This window comes from Astatotilapia calliptera, chromosome 7 (assembly GCF_900246225.1).
Source record: "Astatotilapia calliptera chromosome 7, fAstCal1.2, whole genome shotgun sequence".
NCBI lineage: Eukaryota > Metazoa > Chordata > Actinopteri > Cichliformes > Cichlidae > Astatotilapia > Astatotilapia calliptera.
The window spans coordinates 27,933,323-27,949,290 of NC_039308.1; the positions used below are offsets into that span (position 1 = coordinate 27,933,323).

Sequence of the window (15,968 nt, forward strand, 5' to 3'; positions counted from 1 at the left end):
TTCACAAACTGCTCGTCTGTTTACAGAGAAGGATCCAAAAAGAGAGAAAACATCCAGTAAGTGGCAGTTCTCTGGATGAAAATGCCCTGTTGATGTCAGAGAATGCGCAGAATGCTTTGAGCTGATAGGATGGCAACAGTAATTCAGTTAACCACAGAAGCAGATGGGCTACAGGAGCAGATCACACCAGGTGCCACTCCTGTCAGCTTAGAACAGGAAACGGAGACTGAAATTCTATTGTACACCAAAACGGGACAATATCCATCCATTCGTCCATTTTCAACTGCTTATCCAGATCACGGGTGCAGCAGTCTCTAACGTGAAGCCTAAATGTCCCTCTAACCAACTGCCTCATTCAGCTCTTCAGTAGGGGACACCGAGGCGTTTCCTGGGTATTCCTCTGGGCCTTATCCTGGTGGGACATCAGTCAGAACGCCTGGACAATAGAAGATTAGAAAAACTCAATCTCTGCTGCCACATTCAGAGGATAGGGTCACAGCAAAGTGTGAATGAAGTGTCCCTTTGGTTAGTGTATGTATATGGACAATGAAATGATCCCCCCACCTCCGCTTCCAGTATTAACACTGAAAACACATGCAAATGAACCACTCAGGAAACCCACATGTACAGGTTTTTGGCTTTAATGAGAAAATATTCATAATATGTATAGTGGGTGTGTAACTGTGAGCCTTACATGTGCTATAAAATAACAAAGCAGAGTATGAGCATACAAGTGGTTAACATAGGAACAGGGGTTATACTGTGTTTATATTGTAGTAATAAGATTGCTTTATCACACACACAGACAGTGAGTTCCACACTGGAGAAGCTCTGTAGGCCGAAAACAAGCTACCAGCATTTAAAATGATAAATAAAATCATCTCTGCACCATAAATTCAAACATCAAAATCATAATAATAATAATTATAATAATAATAATAGATCACACCATTCAATAATTCCTCTGTGTGTACGTTTCATAAGCGACTCTAATGAGAACTTTGATTGGTTCCCACAAGGATGAAAACCTTTTCCGTCCTGTTGTCTTTTAGCCTTTAAGTCAAAAATAATCTCATACCAGCGTTAAAGACACTTCACCTCTGCTGCACCACAGAAGACCCTGAAAGGAGAACTTGGATGATTCTCTGGAACATATGTGTGGGTTTTAATATTATTTGTTCTGGGTTTGGTGGAAGTGGACACCGCAGAGGAATGAGTCCTTGATTTTCACTTTTGGTTTATGGCGTTTGTGCCACGCTTTCTTGACAAAGCATATCACAAGACAGTCGAGTGGAATAAGTTGCAAAGGGTGGCTTGACTTGATAGGTTAGTAGATGTCCAGCAATTACATCTGTGGTTTAGCTCAGCGTACATTCAGTGTGTTTGGAAGCAAAGAGAGAAGTTGCTGCCTTGCTGAAGGGCACTTGGACAGGTCAAAACTGTGACTTTTGGTTTACAAAAACGATGTTGTTTCTCCTCACATCTGGACGCAGAAACGAATCTCAAAGGCTACGACAGAGGAATACAATCAAAAGTTGTCCAGAAATACCGTTTCCACAGCCAGTTTGACACATTTCTACTTTTCATTTTAAATTAAAGACAGTCTGTTATACTCCAGGGAGAAGTGTGGTTGTGTTAAAGTGTATTTACTGTTTTACTCTTGAAGCTGAATCCTGTTTTTCCTCGTCACTTTGTATGATTTCAACACTTCAAAACACAAAATCAATGTCATTCTGCAAAATTCAGTCACAATACAGTTAGTAAAAAAACAAAAAAACCCTTACAAGCCCAACTTACAGCACAGCTCAGCGTCTCGAAAGACCTTTATTGCCTTCTTTTTGCCACTGCACTTTTTTTTCAGCTGTGCTTGTTTCAGGTTAGGAAAGGAGTGTGAATCCATTCGCACACTTGTACGCCTTAAAAAGGACGTGGAGAGCTCAGGCTGGTGGGTTTTCTCTAAATAACATTCTGTTTTGGTATAACGACTTCTTATAAAAACCTTTTTTGATTATTTTTTTCATCAAACTTTATCCTCGGCTAGCAAGTAGATACAGACGTTCATAGGTCAAATACACAGTCCTACCTCAGTATAATACATGAAACAACTGCTTACATCATCAGAAAGCACAGGTCAACAAAGCAACGTAGCCAACAAAAGTAAAATAAGTGATTTTTTTATATAAAACCCCTGACCCAGCCCTTTAATTAACACACAAATTCACTCAAATGGTGTAAGCACTACCAGCAGGTAGCCCCCCCCCCCCCCCCTTTCTGTTTGCACTGGAAAAGAAGCGATTACAGGCAAATTTTCTATCTAAGGTGGTTGCTTATTTTCCCTAAGGTCTACCGACAGTGTAGTAATGCAGGATAGGAGAGGATACAATACATACCGTTCACCGACAAGCACTGGCGGTCTAAGGCAAGTTTAGTTTTGCTAGTTTTGCTAATTTCTTGACTAGCATTTAACACAAAAAGGATGCTGACTGCTCAAAATTCAGTAAAGATGCTTGACAAGAAGGCAAAAGCTCCTGGCAAGCGTGTCAAACTTGTGTCATATCTGCACTGTGCCATTATGGGCTCTGAAAGTGACGCTTTGGGGAACCTTTCGGTTCGGTTCTTGGAAAACACAGCAGCTTTCCAGTAGTAAATCCAGGTAAAAGTATTTCTGAAATTACAAAAACTAAGAGGGTGATCTGGCCTCTCCTTGTCTACTTCCTCTCAGAACTTTCTTTTTTTGAATAGCTGCATCTGCCTATCTTTTATATCGTCCTCTTGATTAAAAGCGTTCCACACTTTCAGAAGATGACTGTGGTTATTATATAGCACGCGCAGATGAAACCACCATCAGAGAGTCTCAGGCAACCAGTCAAAATAAAAGCTTTAGATCTTATTTGAATAATAGCATAAAGGTGAAAAATCCTAAGAATATTTCAGTCATTTAGCATCTACCAGCTATTAAAAACACTAAACGTTGCTCTAAAACCACCATCAAACACCTTTGAAGTGTCTCTTTTATTGCTGACCACCTTCACATATTTCCCACATCCTCAGCCCCTTAACATGCTAATATACCTTCAGTTTTCAGGTCCAAAAAGCCCCACTGGTTCACACTGCTGGGGTCATGTGATCTTCAGATACTCTTAATAAAATAAATAGTTTTCCTTCCTGCTTTCTCACTTTTCCTTCAGTCTTTCTCTTCCTTCATTCTCTCCAATTGGCTTGTTAGTTGTCTCTGAAGGGAGTTTTTTACTCCTCCTCCTCCTCCTCCTCTTCTTCCTCCTCTTCCTCTTCTTCCTTGCCTTCCTCATTGGCATAGATGCCGGCTTCCCACTTCAGCGCCATGTCGCTTTTCCTCCTGGTCACACGAGTGGCCTCCAGAACCTGATGATTACAAAGCAACCAATCAGATGCAAGTGCGACCAGGAGCAATGTAATTGTTACAAACATAAAAAACAACAACAACAAAAACCCCAAAACACGCACGCCACAGTGACTTTAACATGACATGCAGTGTATGTCAAACACTGAGGGCGCGCACATCTAATCACTTTAATTAAATGACAAAAATAAAGAGCACCTGCAGTGTTTGACAGCAACAACAAAAGTAACTTTACTCCATTTCAGGGAAAATTCATGCTTGAACACCACATTAAACGTGTCCAGTCATTATTCCTCTCCCACACCCATGCTGATACTCACAATCACCTTCAAGCAGACAGACAAGGACAAGGGGAAAAGATTTCTTTGTCAACTGGAATCCAGGGTAGATCAGGACAGGGTGTAGGTGAAGTGGATTGTGGGTAGTGGCAGAGGGCTGACAGCAGTCATGATGATAGAAAAGTATGGACATGAGCTTCTCAAAGCTTAGGCCAATTACGTAGTGTCAGATTGAAGCACACCCAAGTACCGTATCTTTTAACGACTACACACTTTTGAATATCATTTACAAACATATTTATCATATATAGCTATATGGCACCATTAAAATGGCTCCTTCTGTTTTAAATATTGAAAGAAACTTTTTAAATCAACACTCTATACAGCATGTACATAAATTGGAATGTGTGGATTAAAGGTTCACACCAAATCCACGGACAAGCACATGCAGCACCAACACCACAGAGCAGAACAAGGAAATGAGAGTACAACCAGACCTGGGAGCAGACATAAAAACACATGTGGGTTTTGTTCAGAAAGTGCCCTGTCTATGGTTTCCAATCTACCATCTACATTTTCAGCACTGGTTTCATTTCTAAAAGACTGACTGAAGGACAATTAGAAGATGAAAACAACAAAGTGGAAGTGGAACTCTTCTCATTCTGACTCTGTAACTGGACTCGGGAAGTCAAAATCACTGTGAATAGGCAGTTTCTTCAGGTAATACTGATACATGCTACACTTCTGTGCAAAGGTTTTAGGTAATAAACACATTTAGATTCTTATTATTAATAACTGAATGTAATGAGGGACCCAAAGTCCAATTAATAAATTATGATCCCAACGATCCAATGAGACACACACAAGTAATGCAAATTTAAACTCACTCTGATTATTTTAATAGAGCTCTTTTTTTATAAAAAGGTTTTTATTACAGGAGCTTCATGTTTATTGCTCAGCTGGGAGTTTGATGATGTTCAAAACATAACAGCAGGTTATGGTATTAAAGGAAACCACATTCATAACTGTAACTTCTTTTCTTTCATAGAGGATAATCCAGTATATTCTCAGCTAACGGGGTGGAAGCACTGAAGCACTTTTCCTGAGTCTTTAGAGAATCCAGCCAACTCTTAGTATGGCTCCCATGGGCCACTTAGTCCAAATACTCTTCCTAAACAAAACTGACTATTCAAGCTCACCCTAGTATCAACACTGACTCAGAAATAGCTTATTTTGAATCCAGAGAGGCCATGATGCTGTAAAGGGAAAGGGTCCTCACACTAAATATTAACCAGATTTCTTTTTATTGTACCCTGAAGAAAGCTTTATGGAAGTGGATCTAAATCCATCCTTAGTTCACGTTTAGTACCTGAAACTTTTGCACAGCACTGCATAAAGCTGATTTTTGCCATCTACTTGGACTCTGTTGTATATGAATCTAATGTGTATGGTCTGACCCAGGTCTGTCAGTAAAGGCAGTTACAGGAGGGAAGAGATTCCTCAGGTACCTCAGTGGTTACCTCGTTAGCCAGCAACAAACGGGCATACTGATCAAGAAGCAGGAGAGAAGCAACAGTACACGAAGTCAACACATGTGATGCCATCATGGATAAACAAAAGCACAATTAGCAACAACATCAGCATCTAACAACTGCGCAGCAGAGATGTTTGTGTGGAATAAATTCAGTGAAGTAACTTGAAGTATGTGATCTTACAGCAGCTGGAATGAAATGTTCCCTCCCAGTGGATCTGCTGTGTGTGAATATGAATTTGAGCGTGCGGTGCTCATGAACTGAAAAGTGAAACTTCTGTCTGTCATTTCTGATTACGCAACATTTCCAACAATTTCTTTGTGTTTGCGTGCCAAACCTTTCACCTTTTCGTGAGACCCCATTTTGAATACATAAGCGTTCTGGTGTCGAATTACATTTATTACAAAACATTAAAAAAAAGACAAAAACATGGGGCCAGGACAGAAAGCCCCTCTTACTTTCACTCTGACTGTTTGACTCTCTTCTCTTCCAGGCTGGGAATTACCCTTTGGTGATGTACAGTATGTGCTCATACCAGGTCACGGGCGTTGACATTTAGGGGAGGTGATTTAACCAAAGCCCGGCTGAACAAATACGTATTATGTGACAAACTGGGTCATCTCTTGGCACTTTCACAGAGATCAGGGGATTTATAATAACTGATGCTCACAACTACTACATTAGTTTGTGGTGCTTTGTATTACGCGTTTTCTGCAACAGAAAGCTTTTGATTTTGCAGTGAAAAGCACCTCAGTCTCTTTCTCTTATTCTGTGTCTAGTCATTTATCTTTCCCTGGGTTGAAATACTTACACTGTTGTCCTCAATTTTCTCTCTCCTCTTCACTTTGTGTGTTTCGTAGTCTTCCATAAGAGTCTGCATGAAGTTTTTGGGTCGTGATCCTCCAGAGTCCTCGCTGCCAGCATCAGACAGGGCTCCTTCAGAGGTCGAGGGGGAGACAGGTGGCGCAGGTCGAACTTTCTCAATCTTTCCTGCAAACCCCAAAAATAAAAAAAATCAAAAAAATCCATACTATGGGTTATTTAAACATTTTTTTAGTTCTTTTCTTTTTAAAAATTGTTACATTTACATCGTTTGGAGCCAAAGCTATTGTTCTTAGATATACATAAGACACAGAAAACCTGTGCTCTGCCTGCTATGACTGAGGAAAGAGCATGCAAGCAGTCATTTTGTGGGTGGTTGGACTGACTGATTCTTATACAGCACTTTTTTACTTGAGCACTCAAAATCTAGCTTTATACAACATGCCTCATTCACACCCATTCACACAAGCACTTTTTCTATACCGTACTTAAGTGCTTTCTATCTAACATTCACACACATAGATACTCGGATGGATGCATTAAAGAGCATTTTAATCTTCAGTATCTTGCCTAAGAATACTTTGACACACAGACTGGAGCAGTCGGGGATCTGACCAACTTCCAATTAGTAGATGACCTTTTCTACCTCATGAGCTACTTTTAGACCATTTCTAACATAGGGCTTTTCCTCCTTTACCACTCTAGAATAATACAGCATGAACTTTTCCTTGTGCTGCTGGCTGCATGGCTCTCTTCTGTTAAAAAAAGAAGCTAAAAAAACCTCTTTCTTTTAGTCACAGGAATTCATAAACAGCAAATTTACATGCTAATATTTACCCATTAGCTTTCCAACTGAGTAATGTTGAAGTTGATGGGTTGATTCTGGCATTTAAAATAAACTAATAAGCTTGTTAACTGTATGACTGTATGACCCTTGTGAGGACCTGCAGTACTAACTGACCTGGCGCTGTCCGTGCTGTCAATGTGAGTCTAGTTGGCAAACTGTTGCTCTTCATCTTATCTGTGGGGGAAATAGTGGCGTGCCGCATCCCCGTCCTCACAGGTCCATGACTACTGCTGGAAGTGCCGCTGGGCCGGACAACAACGGTAGGCTGCACCTCCCTCTGCTTCTTCAGTTCTTCCTCTCTCTGCTGAGCTGCTCGGATCTCCTCTTCAATCATGGACAGAGTTCGCTGCTTCTTGGAGCGCAGGCGGAACGGGCCGCTAGCCGCCTCCACCTCTGGCCCTCGCGCTGCTGTCGCCGTGCTACGCAGTTCAGCCGCCTCTGAGTATTTACTGAAGTAGCTGAACTCTGGTTTCTCTGGGCTTGGAGGAGACGGGGGACGGTATACAGGGGTTGGCCTAGAGACAGGAGCTGTTGTGGCAGGAGCAGGCACAGGAGCTGGCGCAGGAGCTGATGAAGCAAGCGCTCTGGTGTAGGAGGACTGGATTTTAATCCTGGGACCTCCGTCTCTGGGCCTCTGTGGTGGTGAGACAGGCTGAGACGGTGGAGGAGAAGGCGTCTGGAGCTGTGATTGTGCTGGTCTTGGGGACTGCTGTTGCTTCTGAGCCTCTTGTGATTCTGATGGCTTCTCTTGGGAAACAACTCTCACCACTGGCTGCCTGTCTGGCTGTGGGGATGAGTTGGATGGCGCAGGACTGGAGGACACAAGTGACTGGAAACTGGGGGCTCCACCAGAAGACACAGGGGAGGAAGAAACTGGCACTGGGCTGCTTGTGGATACAGAGCATGGAGATGCAGGGGTACTCAGCTGTGAAGAATTCAAGTCAGCTTGCTGCCAGTCTTCTACGTTTTCAGCTGCTAGGGCATTTTGGATGGCATTTTGAACAAGAACCCCAGCGTGGTACTCCAGCTCATCTTCTGTTGGACTGCCACTCATCTGCCCGTTGACTGGAGTAGTTGGCTGAGGGGTAGGTGGTGACACAGGGGTAAGTGGCAATGGGGTAGGGGGTAGCGAAGCCCCGCTGTCAGAAACGTTATCCAAGCTAAATATAGTAGTGTCCTGAGAGCGGACTGATAACTCGTCCAGTCCTGAGTCAGACTCCTCTGGGTGAAAAGCTGGATGAAAATGACCTTTTGCTTCCTCTTCCTCAGGTAGGATTGTCATCACAGCTAGCGCACATGTGAATTCATCTTTAGTTCTTTCATCAGACCAGGTCACGTGCGTCTCCCCAGTTTCTGCAACAATGTCACTGCTCCCGTGGCTGCCCCTGGCTGTGGATTTCGAGAAGGGTTTGGCAGAGTATATTTGAGGAGCTACATCCTTCTTGGTAGCCTCCCCTTGCAAAAACTGCTTCCTAGCAGAGGAGAAGTTGATCTGCTCCTCCACGATGTCCTCCTTCCTGGTTAGCTCCGAATCAAGGGTTACCACTGTGGGAGGGCCTGACACCTGAGGCTGCAAAACAGATGAGAGTACAGAATACAAAAGAGTCAATTAGAAAACTGCACAGCAATGAGGCTTAAGACATCTTTATTTAATCTATTACAGTCCAAATTTATCATGCTTCCTCAAAGTCAAAGAACATGTTTGAGTGTGTGAGCTTGAGCTCCTTTGTTTTGTGCATGTGTTTGTGTGTCTTACCTGTGTGTATGCATAAGTGTGATTATGTCGCTGCTGTTTCCTCTCCTGGTACTTCCTGAGAGACTCGAGCTTATCTGCCTCTAGCTGTTCTTCCAAAGGGATCTTGAATGATTTGAAACAACAAAATGGCAAATCAATCAATTTGTCATTAGGACAACACAGTTTAAATGAAAAACGAAAACTACCAGAGATTAAATGGTGATCTACCTCCTGAGGAGGGTTCCACCAGCGCTGAGCAATCGAAGGGTTTTTCTTCACTGCCTGGTCTCTGATCAGCTCCTGACGCTCACGCTCCAATTCCTGAACCTGACATGGAAAAACAAACCAGGAGAAGAAGAGTGTGAAAATGTACAAAGAGAATTTCCAATAAACTAGTGCACCAACAAGGAAACAAAGAAAGTTTTTATTGTGTATTGTGTACTGGTTAATGCCATCTTACAAGTAATGCTAACAGCTTTTCAAGCAACGTCAGTGTCACACAATCGTGTTGCGGTAAAATCACAGCAGTTGTGTCTCGATCATTCAGTGTAAGGTGCTCATAAATCTCAGTCAGAGCTGTCTTTTTTTCAGAACAAACCACTAAAGCTCTTTCTGTGTCTGTTCCATTACTCAGCAGTTTTTCTTCCTTGGAAATCTGCAGCATGACGGGAACAATTTCTCAAGGAATTAAGTTGTACTCCTTGCAAATAGTAACCTTGCAAAATCCCGAGTCTTTGCCAAATCTTTTAGTGTATGAGTAAGTGTAACTATTGTGGGAAAGTGTCGCAGTTTCAGGCTTCTCCTGAGGCCTGTGGGAGGTTACATTTTGGACTGTGGTCTTAGTATGACGCTTTAATATTACTTAGGATCAAAAACAGTGTTTTGAGCCCCTTCTGTTGATAGAATTTCAGGGGATTGCCATTGTTTCTATTTATGTTACCACATATGTCTTTTTGAGCTTTGATGTCATATCATGAGTCACTGACAGTTGCCACACACTTTCAATTTCAAAATTCCTTCCTTCAAGCCTGTATTTCACAATTCAATATGAAGTCTTATGTGGCAGTAAGATTACAGTGATCTCAGTCATGACCTTTCTACTTACGTAGTTTGTACATTAAAAAATGTTTCCAGGTGTTTTATATTTTGTATAGTAATAATGATGGAACACTGGTCTTTAAGAGTAGGCCTCTGGTATTAAAATAGAGCAACTGAAAGCAAGTACATTTTTTGCATTAAGTACTAATCATTTCATTTTATTTTGTTGTTTTTCGTGTTAGAATGGTTATTTATCATTATAAACAAAAGCATGCTAGTGAATGGGGTAAACCTACCCCAAGTAACTCATCTTTGCTTGTTTTACATCATTTTTGTTTTCATAAGACATGATTTGATAAAACAAACCGTGGTCTCCTGTGGCTGTGTTTCTGAATAGCGTATTTGTTACAGTCTGATACATTATCCAGCAGCCTTTTACCTCCTCTGAGGGACGTCTCCTCGTCACCCTGACCTGCTGCTCCTCTCCAGGGGTGAACAGCTTGGCCGGGCGTTTCTCCTCCTGAAATGCTCGCAGCTCAAACTTTGCCCTGCTGCCCCCAGACTCGTCTCCCTGCGCGTGCCCGTTGGTTTTAACGGCAGACTCGTCCTGGTGGAGAAACGTGGTTTGTTTTTGTCCCTCCACAACGATCGAGTGGTGATTGACAGGGGAGGAGGGTGACACACACACAGAAGGAGAAGTTCCATCTATGCTGATGGGTTTGGTGTGACGTGACAGAGAGGAGTTCCCATTTGTGGGTGTGTCTGAGGCTGCATCTAACACCTGGTCCAGGTAGCAGATCTCCTGTGGAAACAACAGTCATATTTCAAAATACTGTGACAGAATGTGCCGCCAATTTCAAATAATAAAACAAGAAGTTAAAACCTTTTAGTTAACTTGTTTTGATCTGCATACCTGCACTACCTCACAGTCAGGAGTCTCTACTTTCATTCCAACTGGACTGTGGGCTCTGTTACTGGGACTGCTGAGACAGTCGTGCTGGATCTGCTGGCTCTCCAGTTCCATGGCTGCAGGCCTGTCAGTGATAACGCTGACTGACTCCTGGAAACTGACAGTTTTCAGGGCTCGCTCTCTCGGGACTGAGTCACTGACATCCTCTGCTTGCCATGATTTCTGTCAACAAAGAAACATTGGTGTTTCAGAAGCTCTGCCGGCTGAAGCTGACTGATAGTTGGTTTAATAAAGACAATGTGGACATTTAATAACTTTAGATATTATTTTGAAAGGTCAGCCGCTTCTAACCACTATCATTTAGACACATCAATTCACACATGAATGTTCTTTGGTCTGCATTGCAGCAGAACACTGTGTTCTGACTGGTTCCCACCACTAAGGGGCGACAAAATACACACAGTTGCTCTGTATGACAGAAGACTGCTACAACAGTCAAAGCACTCAGGCGTTCTGTTTGCTATGTCAGCTTTGAAGACATTTCAGGTTGAAGATACACCTTTACACACATTCACTCGTCTTTTCTAGGAGGAGCTGCACTTAAGTGTTTCAGATTAAGCACCAGGCTCAGGGCCATGTTGTCAGTAGCTATTTTGAGAAGAATGAATGCCGTCTAAACACAAAAGATTTTCCTAATGTGGTGCACGTTGGGCCAGTTCCAACTAATTGTCTGACTGATAGACAACTGCTACATATCATGGAATTTAATATGTACAGCACACTATTATAAAAATACACAGGTGACCTCAGGTCAGCTAACACGGCTACATCATACTTATTATACCATGGTTTGAAAGTATGTCACATTATGAAGCACATATCACCAGATAAGGCAAAATGGTGATGTTCTATCATAAGACCTTTTTTTTTTTTTTTTTTTTTAATATATTATGTTTCATTCTATAAATACACTTTTTAAACTTACATATCACTTGTAGTCATTCAAGGAAGAATGATACAGGCAGTAGCTGAGTCTTGTAAGGTCCATATTGATTGAAGCATTAGTATGGACAGATCAGATCCTCAACCTGGTTTAATGAATCATCCTTCACATTCCAGATAAACCATTAATAAGAAGCTAAATTTACACAGTTCAGCCTCTCTTTTCCTGGACATTACTCTCTAAAAATGTTGGTTTCCTTCTTTACTGCCTTGTAGCCATTATAATTCATCCTTAAGCATGTGCGTATCTCTAACAGGAGCTTAATGAGGAGTTGTTGACCCCTCTTTTTTAATATTTCAGTCTGTGTGAGGGGATTTAATGAGAATAACTTTAGTAAACTAGTCTGCTGATAAATTAACCATTAACCAACAGGTTATTAGAGAGAAAAGTAGCTTTCAACTTCACATACGAGTAGAAGTACTAGTAGTACTAGTAGAAAATATGTCACCAGGATTACAAATCTGAAAATGTGGGTGTTTTCAACATTTTGTCAGACATATCAAACACTTCATGAGGTCATCCTGAGCACTGGGATTTTATGAGGATATTTTTCTTTTCTTTTTTTTTAAAATCATAAACAACAAATAAAGAAAATAGTAATCATTTGACACAGCTCTGCAAAAGTGAGCGGCTTTTTCTTCTCTTCCACCTCAGGCCTCAGACAAACTACCAGACTGTCATATTGTACCATTTGGGAACATTCCTTCTTCTTACTATCCACAGGACGGGGTTTTGGACAATCAGTGGCATAATTCAGCTGGATTTATTGTCAACATGAAAATTAAGCCTGGATCACTTTCTTTTCCTCACGTACCACTCCCTCTTTTTGCTCCCTTTCAGTTTCTTGATCTACACTTCCTCTTCACCGCCCCTTTTGAGCTTTTTCCTTCCTCTCTGCTCTCTGAGATTGCTCAAATGCTGAAACAGTGGCCAGTGAAGTCTCTTGGAGGATTTGACCAGCTCTATTTAAAAAGCTTTGTGAAGGGACAGTTTCCTCTACATTCCCTTCACCTCCCTAGTCATCTTTTCTTTATTGCTCTCTTCCACCTCCCTTTTAATAAAAATGTTGTCTGAGGGCATCTTGGTCATCTCTTTGCTTCCATACTCTCTCTCTTTATCGATCTATTAACACATTCTCTAATGTGCCTCTGTAAAATCTAGTGTAAAATAACAATAGACCTCAAAAAACCAAAACACTGTCTAATGGATTTGTGAGTCTTCAGGGACAGTGTTTTTTTGTCCTAATTACTAACATCAGCATGCTTAAAATGCCAGTTCAATCAGGATTTCAGTGGAAACCCCCCCCCCCCCCCCCATATGGGTTTAACATACAAATGTTGGCTAATTACGACACAAGACACCTAAAATTAATGGAGATTTACTTTGTTTTGTAGGTTTTAAGGCATCAACATGAATAATATTTTTACTGGAAGATGGGGCTCAAAAAGCAGCTTACAGAATTTATAACAAGCCACCCAATAGTTGGGGGATTTTACCAGAAACCACAAATGTCAGTCTCATACTGGTGCTAAAGGAAAAGGGAGGAGAGCATGGAGTTTATTGACATTTATCCTCTGGGAAATTACTGTCTTTACAAATGTTAACAGAAATCTGCTAATAACTTGTTGTGAGAACAGGTTTGGCAATATATTAACATCCTCCAACCAAAGTTTTAAGCTTTTACATTTAATTAAAACTAAACTAAAAATTAAAACTGTATATGAAAAAAACTTGACTTTTGATAAAATATAAGACAAAACAAAAAAAACCCTTTGAAAATTAAAGAAAAATATATAGGAAATCTGCTTAGCTTTAGTGTTTGTTAGTTTGGAAAAAATCTATTATCACAGTGTCCCTGATGAAGCTTTGATGGATATGTTTATTGAGACTGTGGATGTCCACAAGACAGTAAGTCAGCTGCTTTGAAAAGGTTGTGTTTTTATAGCAATTCTTGTAATGGTTTCCCTAAATCCTGCCCATCTGTTACACCTTTCATACAATAATAATTTAAAAGGCATAAACCAAAATGAAACCAACAACAACAAAACTGAAACTAAACTTTTCAAACACAAACTAAACTGAAACAAACAAACCAACTAACTTGGGAATGAAAATGAAACTGAACTAAATTAAAAACAAAAAGTAAAAATGACATAAAAAAGAATTCAAAAATACAATTCACAACAAGAGTCACCTCACAGTGCTTTATATTGTAAGAACCTACAGTATTCTGGGAAAAACCCCAACACTCAAGTGACCCCCTGTGAGCAAGCAAGCTGTGGGAAGGAAAAACTCCCTTTTAAGAGGAAGAAACCTCCAGCCGAACCAGGTCCAGACAGGGGCAGCTATCCACTGTGACCGATGGTATGGTTAGAGGAAACAGAAAAGAAAAAGAGAGCATATGGGGACAGGAAATTACACAGGCTAAGGGAGAGAGGAGACCAACATTAATGACATGTTGCAGTGGTGCAGAAACATGTGAGGAGTGAAACGAGGTGAGTGAAGAAGAAATGCTCAGTGCAGCATAACTAGGGGATGGTTCAGAGTCACGTGATCCAGGAGAGCAAGTTCTTAAAAGCAGAGAGTGCCTATTTCTCAAATCCAAACTGGGAGCTGATTCCACAGAAGAGGGGCCTGACACTTGAAGGCTCTGCTTCCAATTCTACTTTTAAAAACTCTAGGAACCCCAAATAAGCCAAGGAAGAATAGCTAATATGTAACTCTTTCTCGTCTCTAGTGCTCTCACTGCAGTTTTGGATTAACTGGGGCCTTTTTAGACAACTTTTAGAACAGCCTGATATTAATGAGTCCAGCCTAGAAGACTTTATTGCATGAACTATGTTTTTCAGCATAACTCTGAGACATGTTTAGAATTTTAGAGATATTTATTTAAGGTTTGCAATGAAGGCTATATCATGATAAAAAAGGACTTCTTCACATGTCACTGAGGTCAAGGTCATGCCATCCCAAGTAAGTATCTGATTTCCAAGATTTGTAGAGTCAAATATAAGGAATAATTATCCAAGCGTATAATAACTCTTCTTCCCAATCCAGCTTCCCGCTGCCTGCCAGAAAAAAAGCATTTCCTCGTGTATTTGTGAAGGTGTATGTATGCAACCCACACAGCACAGTACATAACAACAACCTCACAATACCCAATATCTTAAGCACTATGTCTGCTAATGACAAATGAAAACAATATGTGTGCAACTCTTAACTCTTGCTCAAATCAACGATAAGGAATGAGCCTCCACCTTGTGTTGCAATTCAGCAGCTGGCCTTTAAAGTGAATTCTTTACAGAATCAAATTCTCAAAGAGGGAGATCAGGGAAATAAAAAGTTATGCCAAAGAAACGCATTCATGGACTCAAAAATATTTACTCAATCCTGCAGACAAAAGAAATGTACTGATACAGTGAGCGAGACTGATACAGTCTCTAGAGACATTTGGACAGCTAACAAAAACACCACTTCCAAGAAGCGCTTTAGTTTTGACTAAGACCAATTTTATAATTACTTTCTCTGTACAGTGATTGGTTAAACTATCATAAAACTAATCGCAGGCTGTCTTATTACTTTTACTACAGGCAAGTCTCTAAATTTCACAGACATGATGAAATGACTCAGGGCATGTATTTGGGCAACTATTTTGAAGCTTTACCTGGTTTAATTTAAATTTCATAAAAACTGAACAAATCATAACTCAAATCTAATAAAAACTGCACAAGAAGTTGTTTGACTTTCCCCCATATTAGTTAAAGACCTTTTTTATAATCCTGGAAGTTATTTTTCTACCACCATTTTTGCTGTTGTGGAATAGATTTCAATTAGTGATTCCCGGAGTGCCGAGTCTTCGACTTATAATGCCTCTGCTACTACTTTATCATTTCAGCAAAAGGAATTCGAGGTTCTTTTTTCCCTTTCTCCATCTCTCATACATTCACACTCTACCTTCAACAAGTCAAAAGATTTTTCACCCAGTTAATTATATTCGGGATCATGTGAGGACCAGATGTCCCTGCTTTTTACACACACTCATGCCCAGATAAGCTCCTCTGTCTACTTATTTGACCTGCTGCAAATATTACACACATTTATATGTGTGTGTGTGTGTGTGTGTGTGTTTTTATGTGCAGGAATGTGTGTGTAGGAGTCCATGTCCAGCAGGCAGGACAGTACAGAGGGGGAGGATATCCTGTTACTGGCCCAGGAAAACAGTACTACAGTACAGGAATGTTTCATATGCAGTGCTATTCTGCTGCACACACACAAAAGGAGTGTGTATGTGACTGTAGCTGTGCATCGGTGCATGCATGCAAGAGTGCGTTCTTTCAAGGGTGTGTATTTGTATAGCAGGTGTGCATGCGTGTATGCGTTTGTGTGTTTCTGACTCCAATAGAGGTGAACTGACATTCCAGGCATAG

The 15,968-nt window shown here is 40.9% G+C and overlaps 1 protein-coding gene across 3 annotated transcripts in view; it reads right to left on the minus strand.

Moving 5' to 3' along the window:
- Positions 1–2,259: 2,259 nt before the first annotated feature.
- palm2akap2 (PALM2 and AKAP2 fusion) overlaps positions 2,260–15,968 on the minus strand; it is a 91,242-nt gene continuing 77,533 nt past the window's right edge. For 2 of the 3 annotated variants that reach the window (XM_026174196.1, XM_026174199.1), the window contains 8 exons: positions 10,545–10,763; positions 10,071–10,433; positions 8,822–8,920; positions 8,615–8,716; positions 6,973–8,428; positions 6,001–6,179; positions 5,178–5,204; positions 2,260–3,381 (listed from right to left, as the gene is read on the minus strand). In XM_026174196.1, coding sequence (XP_026029981.1) covers positions 3,247–3,381; positions 5,178–5,204; positions 6,001–6,179; positions 6,973–8,428; positions 8,615–8,716; positions 8,822–8,920; positions 10,071–10,433; positions 10,545–10,763 — 2,580 coding nt within the window. In that variant the 3' untranslated portion in view covers positions 2,260–3,246. The remainder of the gene's footprint in view (positions 3,382–5,177; positions 5,205–6,000; positions 6,180–6,972; positions 8,429–8,614; positions 8,717–8,821; positions 8,921–10,070; positions 10,434–10,544; positions 10,764–15,968) is intronic. The other variant, XM_026174198.1, reaches the window with a different exon arrangement.